Consider the following 20039-nt stretch of genomic DNA (forward strand, 5'->3'; position numbering starts at 1 on the left):
GTGATAAAGCATTTTCCCCTCATACCATATCCTTTCTCTGTAGTTCTACTCCAGGGCTTTGCAGACACACTGTTTTGTTATACCTCATGGCCTTAACATAGCTTGTCACCACAGTCCTGATTTGCAACTCCCTCTACTCGCTCAGCAGTTCTGCGTCCTATTTCTTTCACTACTGGCACCCTAGATCTACCACTCGGGACCCTCACTAGTCCCATGAACTGAGGGGTTTTTGATTCTGCGTCTTTTCCATGAATGCCTCCTCCGGAAGGCCACTATGCTTAGTCAGTCCCTTCTCCTTGAGGATCTTGCTATCCCTGTCCTTAAGTCTCCTCTGGATCACCCCAATGGCTGCACTGCTCACATTACACTCTAAACTCGAACTAATTATCTATAGGTTGCAGTCATTTGCCCTAACACTAAGCCCCTCCCACTAGGGGGCTAGTCCCAAACATTAACTCTATGTTATCCTAATGTCATTACCTAAACTACGGTCAACTATCTATCACTATACTACTTATCCTATGCACTATGCATCCAATGCTGTACATTACTAACATCACATAGGAACATATCACATGCCACATTTCCTCACAATTCACATGAAGCAATATATGCAAAGACGCATGACATTATTCCCATTCCAAAATACAAATGGCATGATTTGTGTCTTCAGGGGTATGACCACTACAGCACAGTCTGCCATCCTTACACATACAGTGGCTTGCAAAAGTATTCACCCCCTTGGTGCTTTTTTTTAGTAACACAGATAGTGTGGTGTAAACTACAGCTATAATTCCAATTTTTAATTTTTAATGTCCAACACGCTCTCTCTTATAGGATTGCTTCATATATTGACTGAAGCAGAATTTTATTAATTTGCATCTCTGACTTAGTGGGATAAGAACCAGAGCAACTCATTAAACCTCCCTTGCTGGGAGGCATTATATGCAGAACTGTGTCCTATACATCTATTATGAACTAGTGATCATCACCCACCACCACCATTAAATTCAAGAACTTTACTGCATAGAAATGCATCTCATCTTCTAAGTGGAGCAGGATTGTTTTTGTTACAAATCTCCAGGTCAGCTATGTAATTTTGACACCTAGATTCATATTGGTACCAAGGCTATACAAGTTTTCACTTTGGATAAGTCTCTAAAAGCTTTCCACATCTTGCCACTAGGATTTGGGATTTCTGCCCACTCTTCAAGGCAAAACTGCTCCAGCTCCTTCAAGTTAGATGGTTTCCTCTGGTGAACAGCAATATTCAAGTCTGACCACAGATTCTTAATTAGATTAAGGTCTGGACTTTAACTAAACCGCTCCAAAACATTTACACATTTCCCCTCAAACCACTCGAGTGTTGCTTTAGCAGTATGCTTTGGGCAATTGTCTTGTAGGAAGATGAACCTCCGTCCCAGGCTCAAATCACTGACAGAAACAAGTTTTGCTGAAGAATATTCCTGTATTTCACACCATCCATCTTCTCCAGGACTTGGACCATTTTCCCTGTCCCTACTGCCGAAAATCATCCCCACAGCTTGATTCTGCCACCACCATTGTTCACTGCGATGTTCGTGGAGTGATGAGCTGTGTTCTTTTAGCGCCAGACATAGCATTTACCTTGGTGGCCAAAAAAGTTAAATTTTAGTCTCATCTGATCATATCATCTTCCACCTTACATTTGGGGAGTCTCCCATGTGTCTTGTGGCAAACTTAAAATGAGCATTACAATTTTTGCTAGCAGCTAAAGGAAAAACTGCCCATTGTTCCATAAAAGCCACCTCGATGGCGTGTACGGCGTATTGTGGCTTTATGTACAGATACTTCAGTCTCTGCTTGGGAACTCTGCAGCTCCTTCAGGGTTAACTTTGGTCTCTGTGCAGCCTCTCTGATTAATTCCCTCCTTCCCCAGGCAGAGAGTTTTGGTGGACAGCCCTCTCTTGGCAAGTTTGTTGTGGTACCATGTTTTCAAAAATTTTGTCACTGACTTGTTTGGAGATCTCCTTGGTCTTCATGGTGTTGTTTGGTTAGTGGTGCCTCTCGCTTAATGGTGTTGCAGCCTCTGTGGTCTTTCAGAACAGGTAAAATGTATATACTGACTGACATGTGACACTTAGATTGCACACAGGTGAATTTCATTTCACTAAGCATGTGACTTACCATATTTTTCGGACTATAAGACGCACCTTAAATTTCCAGAAGGAAAATGGGGAAAAAAAATTAATGCTTCAGATGGGGGTCCGTCTTACAGTCCTGAATTTAGCTTACTGGGGGGGATGGGATTGGCAGTGCTGGTGGAGCGGAGTCACACGGGGTGTTTGGTAGTCTGGCGATGTTATGACCCAGACTGGTTTGCAGGCTCGGCTGTGCTCGGTGGTGTGGGGGTTCCAGCGACATTTTGTGAAAGGCCGGAGCCCCCGCAGCCCACATCCCAGTCTGGTGCTGCAGGTTTGGTGGTGCTCCATAGTGCGGGGGCAACGGTGATATTTTGTGAAGGCTCAGAGACCCCGCACTTTTATTGCCTTAATGCTGTGGCCTCTGTGAAATGACCGCCAGAGGCGGCGCAGGCGCAGATTGAGATCTCGGCAACGAGATCTCGTCCCAAGATCTTGGGAGTCGAGATCTCAGAGCCGAGATCTCAATCTGTGCATGTGCCGCCTCCAGCAGCCATTTTCCCAAAGGCCACAGCATTAAGGCAATAAAAGTGCGGGGCTGTGGGCTTTCACAAAATGTCGCCGGGGCTCCCCTGCACCACCAAGCACAGCCGAACCTGCCGCACCAGGTTAGGATGGGAGCAAGATCATCGGCCTGCAGCGTAGGACCACCAGAAGAATCACCTGACTCCTGCTGCCACCACGCTAACTGTAAGTACATTCTGACTATAAGACGCACCCTCATTTTCTCCACAAATTTTTTGGGAAAAAGTGCGTCTACTAGTCTGAAAAATACTGTATGAAGGTCATTGTTTGCACTAGAAATTTTAATGGGCTTCATCGCAAAACGGGTGAATATATATGCACATGCCAATTTTTAGTTATATGATCCCATAAGTGTAATTTATGCCTATATTTTTTCACTTCACAAACTTAGAATATTTAGTGCTGATGCATCACACACAATTTTTGTAATTTTTGGATTACAAAAACATTTAAACACAGGATGTATTGTAATAAGATAGTTAAAAATCTGGGGGGGTTGAATACTTTTGCAAGCCACTGTACATTGTAACATTGGTACTGAAATGTGCACTGTTAACAACACTGAGAGGAGAGTTTAGGGAGTGAATCTTGAGGACTCTATTGATCAGTCACCATCATTGTAGCTACGATTTAAAAGTCTTCACTTGGCAATCAGAAACCTCCCAGTATTTGACTTGCTTTCGCATTGTTGAGTTTGTGCTATAATTTTTACAAAATCAATGCAATGTGTAAATATATTGTTACAAGCAAAATTTGTAGTTGAGAAATGCATCCTCAAATATCACCAATACAATTAACACTTGTACTAACCAAGAGCTTTCCATCTTTAGTTGGTTGTCTTGAGAGGCTAACCCCCATCCATTGGTTATCCTGTTCTACTATACACGTCCTTCCACATTTTATACCATTTTGTTCACCTAAAAGAAAAATAAAGAGGAAAAATATGAATTAGAAATAAAGTGTCCATTGGTTTGTTACCTGGTTGGGTTTCACACAAGTATATGAGATATCTTGGGCAAATGTATTATCTTTCCACTATTATTCTTAATATCATCTTTAAAGTAAAGTCAAGCAAACAGTTGTTTTGCACATAATGCTGTCTCATCAGCAGTATTCTAGCTGTGTTATTTGTATCACCCTACATCAGTAACATTCATACATTTTGAACCCTACATTATGGGTCCAGCACATGTTGTCATGTGTAGACAGGCTAGTCTCTACCTTCTAGTGAATTACAGGATTATATAATCAACTATCAAATTTCTCCTTGGAGCACTCAGACTCCTTCCAACCAAGCTCAACATTTTGTATTCCTGAACTGCAGCCTCCCTGGAGGCCCTGAAGTACAAGGTGTTCAGTGCTCAGAGACACCGCCGAGGTAAGGAGGCTGAACCCCGACCAACACTGAACAAGAAGCAGAAGTAGAAACATCAAGACTGGGCCAAGAAATATCTGAAGACAGATTTATAAAATGCTTTATGGACTCATGAAGTGAGAGTGACTCTTGACAAACTAGATGGATGGGCCCTTGGCTGGATCAGTAACGGGCACAAGCCTACACTTCCACTCAGATGCCAGATACAAAAATCTTTATTCTCAAATAACTCTAAAATAGATAAGATAAAAAATGAAGACTAGTGTTGAGCGATACCGTCCGATACTTGAAAGTATCGGTATCGGAAAGTATCGGCCGATACCGGCAAAGTATCGGATCTAATCCGATACCGATACCCGATACCAATACAAGTCAATGGGACTCAAGTATCGGACGGTATTCCTGATGGTTCCCAGGGTCTGAAGGAGAGGAAACTCTCCTTCAGGCCCTGGGATCCATATTAATGTGTAAAATAAAGAATTAAAATAAAAAATATTGCTATACTCACCTCTCCGACGCAGCCTGGACCTCACCGAGGGAACCGGCAGCGTTGTTTGCTTAAAATCCGCGCATTTCCTGCCTCCCGCGACGTCACGGCTTCTGATTGGTCGCGTGCTGCCCATGTGGCCGCGACGCGACCAATCACAGTAAGCCGTGACGTAATTTTAAGGTCCTGGATGCCTAATTCTAGGCATTCAGGATTTTAAAATTACGTTCCGGCTTGTGATTGGTCGCGTCGCGGTCACATGGGCGACGCGACCAATCACAAGCCGTGACGTCACGGGAGGCAGGACACGCGTGCATTTTAAAATTACGTCACGGCTTGTGATTGGTTGCGTGCCGCCCATGTGGCCGCGACGCGACCAATCACAGCAAGCCGTGACGTAATTTCAGGTCCTGAATGCAGAAATAGGCATACTTGCGGTATCGGAATGCTCAACACTAATGAAGACACAATTACAAAGACTGCCTACCAGAGGCTGGTTTTTATTATCAAAGATTAGTTAGTAGGACCTTTTTAGGTTGAAGATCGATTCAAAATCCACTCCCAAACCTACTACCAGTTTTTAGAAGGCACTTTCTTCAAGCATTGGTACAAGAAAAAGTTTGCTTCTTTCAAGAAAATCATGATTTTTATGCAGGACAATACTCCATCGTGGCATCGACATCTTCACTGCTTGGCTGTCAGTAAAGGCCATAAAGATGAAAGAGTAATGGCATGGCCCCTTCCTCACCAGACCTGAACCCTACTGAGAACTGGTGGATCCATCTTAAGCGGGAGATTTACAGTGAAAGAAAACAGTCACCTCTCTGAACGATGTCTGGCGCTGTGGTTGGTGCTGCCCAAAAAGTTAATCGTCAACAGATTAAGAAACTGAAGACTGTATGAATGGACGGCTTATGGTCACTCTTGCAAAGAAGGGGGGGCTATATTTTCCATCGATATTTTTTTTTAGATGTTAGAAATATATTTTTGTGCTTTTCTAGTTGTTTGGTTATTATTCTCACTTTAACAGATGAACATAAACAATTGTGATGGGAAAATGCACATTTTTCATTTAGTTGCAAAATAATTTATTCCTAAGAAAGGACTGACTGATTATCAGTTAAGTCATTCTGCAGCTAACACTAGAGAGACAAAGCGTAATATTCTGCAGCCAGCAATAATGGAACACATAGGCTAACGATGCAATTTTTTTTAAATGAAACCCAATTGCAAAAAATGTTGGTATTTTGCTCCAAAAAATAAACAAACAGCGCTGGGGTCCTGGGTTCAAATCTCCCCAAGGACAACATCTTCAAGTAGTTAGTATGTTCTCTCCATGTTTGCATGGGTTTCCCCCAGGTACTACAGTTTCCTCCCACATTCCAAAGACATAAAGACATACTGATCGGGAATTTAGATTATGAGCCCCAATACAATTTAATTTTCTGGATTTTTTTTTAGATTCTGACTCTCACAGGTGATGTGTACCAACGATAAAAATTACAGACCTCTCCATTAATTGTAGGTGGGAAAACTTGCAAAATTGGCAGTGTATCAAATACTTATTTTCCCCACTGTACATATACACACAGTATATATGTTCCAAGAGGTGACAACCTGAAGCTATCTTTGTCTTTATGTAGGTAATTGCATTTTTAAAGAGTAGTTATTATTTTTATCTAATAAATCAATAATACACATGAAAATAAGAAACGTAATAAATCTTATCATATCAATCTGCTTCTTTCTGTGACAGAATTGATCTTTCATTCTCAAAATTCTCAACTCAAGGATAAAATCTGTACGCGGTGAAGACAGACTTTACCATCACCGAGATAGTTCACGGCAGCTGCTACTGATGAGATTCTATGTAAAAGGGAAAGAGAAGGAGGTAAGAGGAACTAGAGGCAGAGCTTGTCCCTCCTCTGGGCACTAGGATGGAGGACGTTGTTATAGTATTGGGGCCAGGATGGGGGACATTGTTAGAGGATGGGGGACATTATTAAAAAAGGGTCCAGAATAGAGAACTTTATTAAAGAAAAAACCCAGCATGAGGAATATTGTTAAGGAAAGGGGCCAGGGTGGTAAACATTATTACAGGATGGGAGTCAGGATGGGTGACTTAATTAATGAAAGGGGCCAGGATGGGAGACATTATTATAGGATAGGGGTCAGTACAAGGTATAAATATAAAATGAGGGGCAAGACATTGAGCATTATAACAGGATGGGGACAGGAAGGAAGACATTATTACAGGAGCTTGTACATCTGACCAACATGCTGGAAGAGGCCCAGGTTAAAATTTTGCACTGGGCCCATTATTACAGGATGGGGGGAGATATTGAGCATTATAACAGGATAACAGACATTATTACAGGATGAGGGACCGGATGGGTGACATTATTAACCCCTTACTGACCTCGGACGGGATAGTACGTCCGAGGTCAGCTCCCCTGCTTTGATGCAGGGCTCTGGCGGTGAGCCCGCATCAAAGCCGGGACATGTCAGCTGTTTTGAACAGCTGACATGTGCCCGCAATGGCGGCGGGTGAAATCGCGATTCACCCGCCGCTATTAACTAGTTAAATGCCGCTGTCAAACGCACACAGTGGCATTTAACTACCGCATCCGGCCGGGCGGCCGGATATGAGCGCATCGCCGACCCCCGTCACATGATCGGAGGTCGGCGATGCTTCTCCATTGTAACCATAGAGGTCCTTGAGACCTCTATGGTTATTGATCGCCGGTAGCTGTGAGCGCCACCCTGTGGTCGGCGCTCACAGCACACCTGATTTCTGTAGCAGAGGCGATCGTGCTGTGCCTGCTTCTAGCCTCCCATGAAGGCTATAGAAGCATGTTAAAAAAAAGTTAAAAAAATGTGAAAAAAAAATAAAAAAATAAAAGTTTAAATCACCCCCCTTTTGCCCCAATCAAAATAAATCAATAAAAAAATAATCAAACCTACACATATTTGGTATCGCCACGTTCAGAATCGCCCGATCTATCAATAAAAAAAAGCATTAACCTGATCACTAAACGGCGTAACGAGAAAAAAATCGAAACGCCAGAATTACATTTTTTTGGTCGCCGCGACATTGCATTAAAATGCAATAACGGGAGATCAAAAGAACGTATCTGCACCGAAATGGTATCTTTAAAAATGCCAGCTCAGCACGCAAAAAATAAGCCCTCAACCGACCCCCAGATCATGAAAAATGGAAACGATACGAGTATCGGAAAATGGCGCAATTTTTTTTTTTTTTTTTTTTTTTTTTAGCAAAGTTTGGAATTTTTTTTCCCCACTTAGGTAAAAAATAACCTAGTCATGTTAGGTGTCTATGAACTCGTAGTGACCTGGAGAATCATAATGGCAGGTCAGTTTTAGCATTTAGTGAACCTAGCAAAAAAGCCAAGCAAAAAACAAGTGTGGGATTGCACTTTTTTTGCAATTTCACCGCACTTGGAATTTTTTTCCCGTTTTCTAGTACACGACATGGTAAAACCAATGATGTCATTCAAAAGTACAACTCGTCCTGCAAAAAATAAGCCCTCACATGGCCAAATTGACGGAAAAATAAAAAAGTTATGGCTCTGGGAAGGAGGGGAGTGAAAAACGAACACTGAAAAACGAAAAATCCCAAGGTCATGAAGGGGTTAAAGAAAGGGGCCAGGATGGGGGACAGTATTACAGGATGGGGAACAGTACAAGGTATAATAATACAAGATGGGGGGCAAGACATTGAACATTAAAACAGGATGGGGGACAGGATGGAACATATTATTACAGGAGCTTGTACATCTGACCAACATGCTGGAGGAGGCCTAGGTCCAAATTTTGCACTGGGGCCCATAGGAATCTAGTTACGCAAATGGTAGAACCCCATGGAATCAGTTTAATTTTTACTTCCACCTACTCTTATAAAGTATCCAGCGTGGTATTATGATGAATACAGATGTCCTAACACTCTGAACAGTCTACAATTAGCCTAATATGTACCTAATAACTAAGATTTCCATCCATAAAATGATTGTGACCCAGGTACCGAGAGGGTAGAGATCTTTCTCATTTATTTGTACAGAACCACTTGGACTCTTGTGGATCACTGCCGATAATAAGCTAAGCAGAAGTGTGTAGGGATTGGGCAATGGGCGCATCCTTGTATGATCTACGGCCACATGTAAAATACTATCCTTGCATTTTAAGATATGTTATTCTACCACATGGTTAGTTTCTGCTCTTGTGCTATCTGGCACATGTTTCCAGCACAGGCGGGGAAAATCGACACCAGAAGACTTTAATGCTGCAACCTCATGCAGTCATATTTATTGAAAACGTAATTTAAGCCACATGCTTCACAGCAATTATAAACTAACAGACATAAAAGCAACCACAATCATGTTTGGCTCCAGTTAAGAAGAACCTCCATTTATAGGATCCCACAAACTTTAAGCTCACTCTATAAATGTATTCATTGCAAAGAAAGGGAAAAATGATGCCCTGTGTAATAAACCACTTATTCCTGCACAAGCAGCATTCAGTTTCATTTTTCATGTATCTCTAAGAAGTCAAAAATATTGTAGTCTTGATCCATAAACATCAACTAATCTAGGAATGATGAAAATGAACCAAAAGTAGAGATGGAGAGAAAATGTTATAACTATTTACTAACAATTATTATTATATATGAAATTCGCTTTGGGTTTCTGACATGTAGTCACACTTAAAAGGAACGTGTCGTCTGAAAATGTCCTATTGTTTAAATTAGCCTTTTTGTGTTACGTTTTTTTAATTGGCAATTTTTTTTTCTTTTTAATCACAATCTTTATAATGAAAAATAAGATTAGTATGCTTGTAGTTTTCACACTGGCCACTGGGGATTTTTGTAGACTAACTTCCTGTCCTCTCAGGAAGAGTTTACCGCAGTTTCCTTCGTTATCATCAGAGGCAGGACTTGCACATAATATATCTATACACCAATCACAATAAGTGATGTCACTGCTGACCCTGCTCCCTTAACCTTCACAACGACCTTTGCACATGCTCATTAGATACTTTAATAAAAATAATATGAGCCCGGTGATTCCCTCTTGTTAAGGGGGCATTTTGGACCAGCTGCTCTTGATTCATCCAGAGGCACATACCTCTTAATGAATCAGGTGAGGCGTGTAGTGGCGTATGCTACCATATGCGCCTAGCCACAAATTTTATTCCAGTCCATGCTGTAGTAAGATTTGTGGTGTTCTGCCTCTTGTCATATATTTGATGAGTAGGTGTCACCACGCCCGACCTTTTCTGAACTGTCCCACTCCAACTCAGCCCACTTTGTCAGAGCTGGGGCAACAATGTCTTGAACATGCCAAAAGTCATTTTTTATGTGCAACCTCACAAATGAGACTTTTCAAAGCCTATGCTGTCAGAAATCTCTGATGTTTTAGCGGATAGCACTTGGCCCAATGTTATACTATGGGGCAAGGGAGAGCTTCGATTTTTTTTCTCATGCCGTTTCGCACGAGAAAAGAATTGCAGCATGCTGCAAATTACTCTGCAAATCGGATGCCACTCATCCATTCAAGTCTATCGGTGTGTGTGAAACATTGGACTGTGCTCTGACGTCATCTGAGTGAAGTCCGATGTGTGCTCACAGAGACAATGGAGAAGATGGAGAAATTAAGTTCTCCATCTTTTCCGCACCCGGATCCCACTTATATTCCACTTGACTCAAACTCTGAACCTAGTGAATTCAGACAGTAATCCTGTCCTTTCTAATGTCATAGTATACAGGATGAAGAAAATGTAATTATTTGATGGGGATGAGATTGGAGTACCTCGAAACGCCTAGATCCTTTCTGGGATATTGACAGCAGGGCAGGAAAGTCCTCCATCTCCTTCTACTACATTCCTGATCATGAAATAGTTACTAAATCCTATTTCAAATCGATTTCTCGCACTTTACATAGTAAAGCTTCATGTTTGAGATGTTTTCACAAGGGGAATGACAGCGCAGAGTTTTTTCAAAACACGACTTCTTGTAACCATGGCAACTTCAAGAGCGGTGAATTAGTGGCTTGAGGTTTGGTTAGTGGCCTTGATTTACACTTATTTCTTATATACTCAACTGAAAAGAATTCTCAGTAAAGATAAAAGCGGTCAGTGAAACTAAAAACATCATGGTATGGTTTCTTCATCTTTATCTTTTTCATTTCCCAGCCGTGTATAAAATTGTTGCAGAAAATGTTTAAACCAAATGAAACATCTCAGTAGCTTCAACTCTGGTCTAAGGTCATTTATAACATAGGTTGGAAATTAAATTAGTGGATAACAACCCAATGGTTGAGGCCCACATGCACAATAGATAAGTCTTTGGAAAGAGTCTGGATCTTCTACCCATCTAATGTGTATGGAGGCCTCAGATTCTCAGATTCTCCCCACATAGACAATATCAGGGAAGAGAAGGATCCGGTTGTTGGACTCTCAAAGGCTGATCTGTATTTTTGAGGGGAGACAGGCCGAGCTTGTTGACCAAGAGAACACTCCTGTGTATGGGGAAATTAGGAGAGATAGCTGTCAGCCAAATGAAGGTTCATCCAACAACTATCTAATGTGAATGATCGCCAACAGCAATCTTCCTAGTGTATTGGCTACTTGAGGCCAGGGATTGGTCCAGCGCTGTATTAGGAAATAGCATGAATAGTAATTCCCTAAGGCTTATAGAGTTAGATGACAACCCGCACTCAGCTGATGGCCGGAGACCAGTGTGGAAAGTTTAGAATTATAAAAGGGGTTGTCCATGCTTGTAATTAATGATGAGCGAGTGTGCTCGTTACTCGAGTTTTCCGAGCATGCTCGGGTGATCTCCGAGTATCTTGGGCGTGCTTGTAGATTATGTTTGTGTCTCCACAGCTGCATGATTTGTGGCTGCTAGACAGCCTGAATACATGTGGGGATTCCCTTAACAAACAGGCAATCCCTGCATGTGTTCAGGTTGTCTAACAGCCACAAATCATGCAGCTGCGGAGACAAAAACATAATCTACGAGCATGCCGAAGATACTCGGAGAACACCCGAGCGTGCTCGGAAAACTCGAGTAATGAGCACACTCGCTCATCACTACTTGTAATTTAAGTTTGAAGTCACTTCCTGTAAATGCAGACTTTTTACCCTCACAAAGCGCACTGTGCATGCTGTAACGATTCTCCAGTGCTAGCACCAGAAGCGAGTAAGTGCACGATCGCAAATATATGATTTGCATACTTGCAGTCACAGGCCGACTAGACATATGTGGCCTTGCCCAGTACAAGCGAATTGAGCTAAATGTCTAGTCTGAATGTGGCTGGAAGATGCAAATCGCTCCCAGCAGCAGCATCAGTGAATACTGACAGCGTGCACTGTGTGCGCTGTAAGGATTTAAAGGTCTACAATCACATAGAGCCTAAATAGTAATTACGGCACTCTTGTGGATGGTGCTCAAGGAGGATCCTATCCCATGTAAATCTTGTAGAAAGCTTGGCACTCAAACAAATATTGTAAGAAGATTATTTTTGGATTGCCTGCACACAATCAAATTAAGAAGATGGTATAATGGCCTTCAACAGTCAAACTGCATATAAGTAACAAAAACAGGTATATATATATATATATATATATATATATATATACTGTATATACAGTACATAAATATGTGTACATACATTTAAAAAATGTAATTCAAATATCATGTAAAAAGGTGCAAATACAGCAAGCAAGGAGAGAAATAATGTACGGTATCTAAAAAGTAGAAGGGAAGAATAATAGTTATAAGCGAGTGCCCATGGACGCCCTCTCTGCTCTAACGCCTCACACTGCTGCAGCACGTGATCTTCTTATTTTATGTAGTAAAGAGATTTGAAAAGAAAATAATAATGAAATAATTGTGTATAATGTCTTATTAATGTACAATATATTGTGAATTATGAGCAATGTGTCCTCCTAAGGGCACCCACCAAATCCAATGTGGATATTACATTACCGTCCCAGATTTCATTCTGTTTAAGGTGGAATATGGAATATTTTTTACCATGCTGCCCCCCCGTTTGTTCTTAGTTGCTACATTTTATAACATGGAGTACTTCAGTACAGATGTGAAAACCGATCTTCAAATGACAGTTGCATGTTTTCAAAAGTTCTTCAATAAAAAAAAGCGACAAGCCAGGAAACATCTTTACCAGGAAAAACCTGTGAATTGCAAAGGTCATCTTATCTTGCTACCAAAGAGACATTTACCATGTGAAACATTCTTCCAGGAAGTAATTTATTGCATTTCGAGGCTTCTTACAAGCTGACAGCGATGTTTATATTTTATACTTTCATTTGTATGCAAAAAGGTTATATAATGCTTTTTATTTTTTTTTTATAGATTATTATATTTTAAATTTATTTATGTTTTTATTTATATTTCTGTGTAACATTTGGATGGTTAAAGGGATTTTCCAGAGAAGTAAAACAAAAGTAAGTTAAAGTAATAGTAAACTATCATCAAGGTTAAAGGGGCTGTCCACTAGGACGACCCCTTCTTAAACTAAATGTTCGGCACTGATAAAATAATAAAGCCTATACTCACCTCCTGTTCTCGCTCCACTACAGCGGTGTCGGCACTCGTGGTGGTGGTGATACTGTAGAATGTCACGTGATGCTCAATCAGCGTTGGCATCACTGTCTTTGCCTTCGGACAAACTGAACACGAACAGGAAGTCCGGGCGGCAGCTGATCTCTGACTTCCTCTTCATGTTCAGTTTGTCCAAAGGCGCAGATAATGATGCCAGCGCTGATTGGCTGCCTGAGTCACGTGTCACAACACCGCATCACAGCCTCGGGGAGAGAGAGTGCTGATACCGTGGGAACGGCGCCAGCATGGGAGGTGAGTATAGGCTTTATTACTTTATTTTGTGGCCAAACATTTAGTTTAAGAAGTGGTTGGACAAGCCCTTTAAGTGACATTAATGTAAAAAGCTCACTCATTGAGTGAAATGATCTTTAGCACAGCATAAAAGATCATTATTCTCGGCAGTGCATGGTCCTGTGTAAGCAGGACCTGCACTGCCAAGAACCATGGCAGCCCATACGCACTGAGCGATCTAGTTTATATCGTTCAGTGCACATCGTTTACTTTGGCCTGTCTGTATAAACAGTCATTCAAATGATTCCCGACTGATAAAAATTTTCTTTAACCAATTGGTGGCCATATCGTGCCACCGGAAGGTCTGTGTAAATGGACTCTACAGTAAGGCTGCCGTCACACTATCAGTATGTGGTCAGTATTTGTAAGCCAAAACCAGGAGTGGAACAATTAGAGGAAAAGTATAATAGAAACATATGCTCCACTTCTGCATTTATCACCCACTCCTGGTTTTGGCTTACAAATACTGATGAAAAATCCTGACCAAATCCTGCTAGTGTGACGGCAGCCTGAGACTCATAAGATTCTCCAAGATTACAATGTGCAGCCTTTCATGAGTAGAGGAGTTAAAAAGAAAAGTTTTCTCTGCAAATCATTATAAATAATTGACTGGTTTCACATGATGTGAAAAAGAATCAAAATGGGAGAAAAGGCCCATTTGATATTTATTTCCAGCACCAGTGCAGTAGGATGTTTACCTACTAGAATTGATAGAACCCAAACCAACTGTAAAACAGATCACAAACACCACAATTCATCAAAGTGCTCTCGCCATAAATCTTCTTAATGTTGATGAGTTGCGAAATTTTTGTGCAACTCGAGATTACGTAAAACATTTTGTGGCTTTCGGAATTTTTACACCCGTTTTGCCCAGCTCCAAACCATTTTCTTGTAACATCTGCCATTGTGGAAGGTCAATGGCAAAACTTGAATCTCATGCCAAAGAGACTTTTGGGGCACCCTAGGCTTCAGGGCTGGGGTGCAATCACAACCGCTGCACCTATTGTAGTGAAAGGTTCAAGACATCTTCATACACAATAAGTGGTCATCTGATACTGCGGAGATTGGCAGCGTGGGGAAATGTAAAGTGTTTGGTCACATTTAGATATCCAGATACTTGGGAAAGATTAAGAATCTACACTTACAGTATACATAACTTATGGGAAATGCACTACTGTGTTTTTTTTAAAATGTTTTTAACAATTTTTAGTACTCCTTCAAATCAATCGATCTGAAGAAAATACCAGAATATATACCCATAGGAATAATATTTAAAGGAAAAGTGAGCCTTATAATAGGTAATTACATTATCAGCAGTTCCTTAAAATATTTCTATGTACTCTTTAAAATTGTAAGCGATTAATTAACATCTGCTATGGAGAAAACAAATCACCCATGACCTGTTTTCCAGGGATATAGAGGGGGCTGGATCCTGATGTTTTTGCAGCTTTCTGGTGCCAAAAAATTACACATTTAGCAAAATGGAGCAAAGTGCTGCAGTACTGAGAAAATGCACCAAGTAGCAACTGGAGTGAAGTTGCATCAAATTTTGCAAATTTTTGAAAAGTCCACAGTTAAAAGCATCTAGAATCACTGAATTCATCCCACAAAGCAGAACCCTCCCCCCAAAAAAAATTGGAGCACATATAAAACAGACATAGAAAAGGCACAAATAGAATGGTGAAAACAAAAATAAGCTACAAAACTAAACAATAAACAGGAGCAAAGGCAATGATGAAAAGGTTGCAATAATGCTCAGACTTCCCTACAGTTATGCCTGCTAAAATTCTGTATTTCTCCAGGAAAATGCAAAAACCTACTGCTTCCACATCTGGAGCAGCAGTCTTACATCCGAGAGGACCAAGGAGGAGTGGAGGGGGACAATTAATTCACATGATCTAGACTCTATGCTTCTTTTAATACTTCCTAGAACCGTGTTTGCCTTTTTTGCTGCTGCATCACACTGTTGACTCATGTGCAGTCTGTGATCTATTAGTATACCCAAGTCTTATTCACACAAGCTGTTGTTTAGTTCTATCCCTTCCATTCTGTATATGAAATGTTCGTTTTTCTTGCCCAAATGTAGACTCTTGCATTTTTCCCTGTTAAATACCATTCTATTAGTCACTGCCCATTGTTCTTATCTAGATCCTTCTAAATCTTTTTTTCTGTTTTCTGTTCTCTAGTGTTAGCTATCTCTCCTAGCTTTGCATTGTCTGCTAAATTGATTAGTTTACCTTCAGTTCCCTTATTGAAATAAAAGTTCTCCAATCTGCTACTCATGTGGGTTCCAGCAGTTGGACCTCCACGATCAGTACGTTTTCAACCTCTTTAACTTTCACACAATCCCCTGCACATGTTCACGGTATTGTTATATGTAACTCTAGTGAAACAAAGGAAAATATTATAGTTTAGAAACTCTTTTACAAAGTGAGTTTCATTATCCAAAATTACATGGTCTGGTGTTATAACATTACCGTTACATTCATTTAGAGAGGTCATGGCAAGAGCAAAGAAAGGCAGTTTTGCAGAAATTACTCAGGCACACTGAAAGGATCAGATAACTTTTTTTGGTCTACTCAAAGTTTCATTATACCAGTAAAACTGACAAACATCAATATTGAAAGACATCATCTTGCAAAGCCAAGAAATATAGCAATAACTTCTTTTTTTAAACTTTACCAACTAATACATTAGAAAATTTGCATACATAAAGAATGGAGTACATAATCCAAAGTAAAGTAATCCCACATTCAATGGCTCTTACCCATATCTCTATCTGCGGTGCCACACATGCTGCCCCAACGCGCGTTTCGTGTTGGCTTCCTCAGGGGGCTGCAATGATGTAATGACTGAGTCCCCAATGCCCCTTTTAAATCCCTCTGCCAGGTGTTATCAGCTTCACTGATCGAGGTGCATGTGACCGATCGCGAGTGCCGGAAGTTACATCACTCCGGGCACCATTATGACAGTGCGGGTCAAGGGGAATTCCCCGATGACATAATTGACCTGTACACGTCACTAGCAAGCGTCAGAAATTATGCTCCGGCAACAACTCACGCTGGAAACACACGCAAAAGTGAAGTTCTGTATGGCTGTGCTAATTGGGAGCCCCACGCCTTCCTCGTGTGAATGCACCATCTTACATTTGGGCGTCTTTGAGGGCATTGATATGGTCTTTTATCTTGTATTTGCCTTGTAAGTACTTAATGATCCATTAAAATAAAATTATTTTTACTTTACTTTGGAGTATCCATGGCTATTGACTGTAACAGTCCGGATATATAGGCTTGGGACTGTTTCTAGTATTATGTTTTCTGTCTTAGTGATCTTATATTACACATTAGAAAAGTGAAGTTTTTTACAGATTCATCTTCTCTAAGGCATAGTTTCCTAAAGTGCCTATATTATAAATCTATTAAAGGACTGGCTTTTTTATCTGATTTATTTGACAATAGAGCATGATAATGTATGTGAAATTAAAAATTCCTAATTGTTGCCTACAGGAAAGATATATATCTTGGTACCGTGTTAGCCAGTAGATAGAAAAATATTTAGAATTGAGAGTCCTCAGTGGTTGATACCTTTTAATGGCTAACTGAAAAGATGGTAACAAATTGCAAGCTTTCGAGACTACACAGGTCTCTTCATCAGGCAAAGACTGATGAAGAGACCTGTGTAGTCTCGAAAGCTTGCAATTTGTTACCATCTTTTCAGTTAGCCATTAAAAGGTATCAACCACTGAGGACTCTCAATTCTAAATATTTTTCTAATTGTTGCCTTGGAATTAGCATTAGTAGAATACAGACTGACGTTTATGGAAACCTGTGTTCTGATCATAGGCTGCAGATAACGGCATGAAACCTGATTTCCCAGTAGCCTCACAAAAGGTTAAAATAGAGAAAAGTCAATCTTTTTCAGCTACATCCACCAATAGTGGTAAATGCAAGGAAACTTTAAGTTTTGGTAGACTCGCACATAAAGGAGCAGACTCATAATGCCGTTTTCACCAGTGTAAAACCCCTGAAATTTCTCAAAATATTTGCACTACTTGAAGTTGCAAAAAAAAAAAGACTTTTGTCTTTTTTTATGCTTGTTTCAACCTGTTTTACTAACTTTTTTAAAAAAATAGGTGGAGCTTAAGTGGGGGCAGGATACTGACAAATTCATTGCAATTTAAGCTACAAAGTGCCGAAAATTACAAGAGAAATGTCCGCCACCCCCTGCTGGGTATATACTTGTAGCAATGGCGCACGGCAGTTGAAAAATGTGCAAAAGTCATGAGAAGGCACATTCCTCTTAATGAATTTGGCACATCTTACGCTAGCGCTACTCACATTAAGATTGGCATGCAAAATGCCAGTCGTAATTAATTGGGGCCAAAGTGTTTTTGTTGTGTCTGGATTTTTTTTCAAGCAATGAGGAATAGTATAGACTGAAGATAATTGCCAGATGTCAACTATTACTCTTGGATCATTTTTGATATCTAAGCTGTAGGCAGTGTCAGACTGTGGTGGCAGGTGCCCACCAGTAACATTGACTCTGGGTGCCCCCTGTTCAGCTACGTTCAAATGTTAAACTGCCCTCATTCATAAATGTACCTTTGCTTTAATATAATAATAGACTGTGGTTTGTTAATTGAATGATGAGAAACTTCCCTTTTCTGTACAAAGTGAATCAAGTATATTGTGCCAAATACTGCTTATATAGGGACGATGGGGGAAAAACTCCTGCACAGGGGCCCACCAGGGGATTCACCTGTTGCCCTATGGGCCAGTCCAAATCTAGCTGTAGGCCTTCATCACTTATGAACTCAGTGAAAAACTCTGCACTTTCATGGTGTTCTGATGACTCATTTCGAGTAGGCAATTCTTCAGTCCAATCCGGTGCCATACCTATGCAGCATTCTCATCCACACCCCACACTAATTCTGTAACCATATTTACCAACTTAGTGCATGTACCCAAGGGCTGCGGCTAAAGCCTAAAAATGTGTGCATCATACTTTACCGAACCATCAGCCCTACCATGAGGCACACCCCAGCCAATTATTCCGAACACTGCTAAATAGACTGTTTACATTGTTTTTACGGAGAATGTAAATCTAAGGAACATATATTTCCAAAATGTTAATGTGCCAACTCAGGAAAACATGCTTATTCATTATTAAACTTGGAGGCTCTCATTTTTACAAGGGAACTTTTACAATTAATAGAAATAAGATTTTCTCTGGACTTGAAGGGGTTGTCCCCTTTTGGTTATGTTTATTAACAAAAAACATACCGCGTTGTACTCGTGTTCCTCGGGTTCACTGGTGAGTCTCCTCCACTACTCTTTTGGCTGCAGAGTTGACCTCTTTATGACAGTGCAGCAGCCAATCAGTGATCTCAGCGGCTCCGCTGCTATAGATGGAACGTCCCACTTAAGGCCCCGTCTCACATAGCGAGATCGCTAGCGAGATCGCTAGCGAGATCGCTGCTGAGTCACAAGTTTTGTGACGCAACAGCGACCTCAGTAGCGATCTCGCTATGTGTGACACGTACCAGTGACCAGGCCCCTGCTGCGAGATCGCTGGTCGTGTCAGAATGGCCTGGACCTTTTTTTGGTCGTTGAGGTCCCGCTGACATCGCTGAATCGGTGTGTGTGACACCGATCCAGCGATGTCTTCACTGGTAACCAGGGTAAACATCGGGTTACTAAGCGCAGGGCCGCGCTTAGTAACCCGATGTTTACCCTGGTTACCAGCGTAAATGTAAAAAAAAAAAAAACAGTACATACTCACCATCTGTTGCCCGTCAGGTCCCTTGGCGTCTGCTTCCTGCTCTGACTGAGCGCCGCAAAGTGAGAGCGCAGCAGTGACGTCACCGCTGCGCTCTGCTCTCACTGTACGGCGGCACTCAGTCAGAGCGGGAAGCGGACGGCAAGGGACCTGACGGGCAACAGATGGTGAGTATGTACTGTTTGGTTTTTTTTACATTTACGCTGGTAACCAGGGTAAACATCGGGTTACTAAGCGCGGCCCTGCGCTTAGTAACCCGATGTTTACCCTGGTTACCCGGGTGCTGCAGGGGGACTTCGGCATCGTTGAAGACAGTTTCAACGATGCCGAAGTCGTTCCCCTGATCGTTGGTCGCTGGAGAGAGCTGTCTGTGTGACAGCTCCCCAGCGACCACACAGCGACGCTGCAGCGATCAGCATCGTTGTCTGTATCGCTGCAGCGTCGCTGTGTGAGACGGGGCCTTTAGAGCCACTGACCTCAATAATTGGCTGCGGCATTGTTGACGCGACATTAACTATGCAGCCAATACAATACCAGAAACCGGGAGTTCATCAGAGACTCACCAGGGGACAATGGAGGGGTGTGTACCACGCAGTTTGCTTCTTTTATACAAAACTGCACCCCATTCCTAAAATTTAACTGAAAGGAGAGAAACCCTTTAACATTTTAGCAGAATTTGTAGTTTTATCATACTGGATTTATAACATGTTCAGACTATCAGGATAAAATATATATGTAAGTTTTATCAGCATGTTTTGCTTT

The 20039-nt window shown here is 41.3% G+C and overlaps 1 protein-coding gene across 1 annotated transcript in view; it reads right to left on the reverse strand.

The window, feature by feature from the left end:
- Positions 1-20039, reverse strand: part of ITGA4 (integrin subunit alpha 4) — a 184132-nt gene that overhangs the window by 139554 nt on the left and 24539 nt on the right. The window contains exon 3 of the mRNA XM_077272594.1: positions 3516-3622. Within this exon, the coding sequence (XP_077128709.1) occupies positions 3516-3622 (107 nt within the window). The remainder of the gene's footprint in view (positions 1-3515; positions 3623-20039) is intronic.

The sequence above is a fragment of the Ranitomeya variabilis genome, chromosome 7, assembly GCF_051348905.1.
Source record: "Ranitomeya variabilis isolate aRanVar5 chromosome 7, aRanVar5.hap1, whole genome shotgun sequence".
NCBI classification, from domain to species: Eukaryota; Metazoa; Chordata; class Amphibia; order Anura; family Dendrobatidae; genus Ranitomeya; species Ranitomeya variabilis.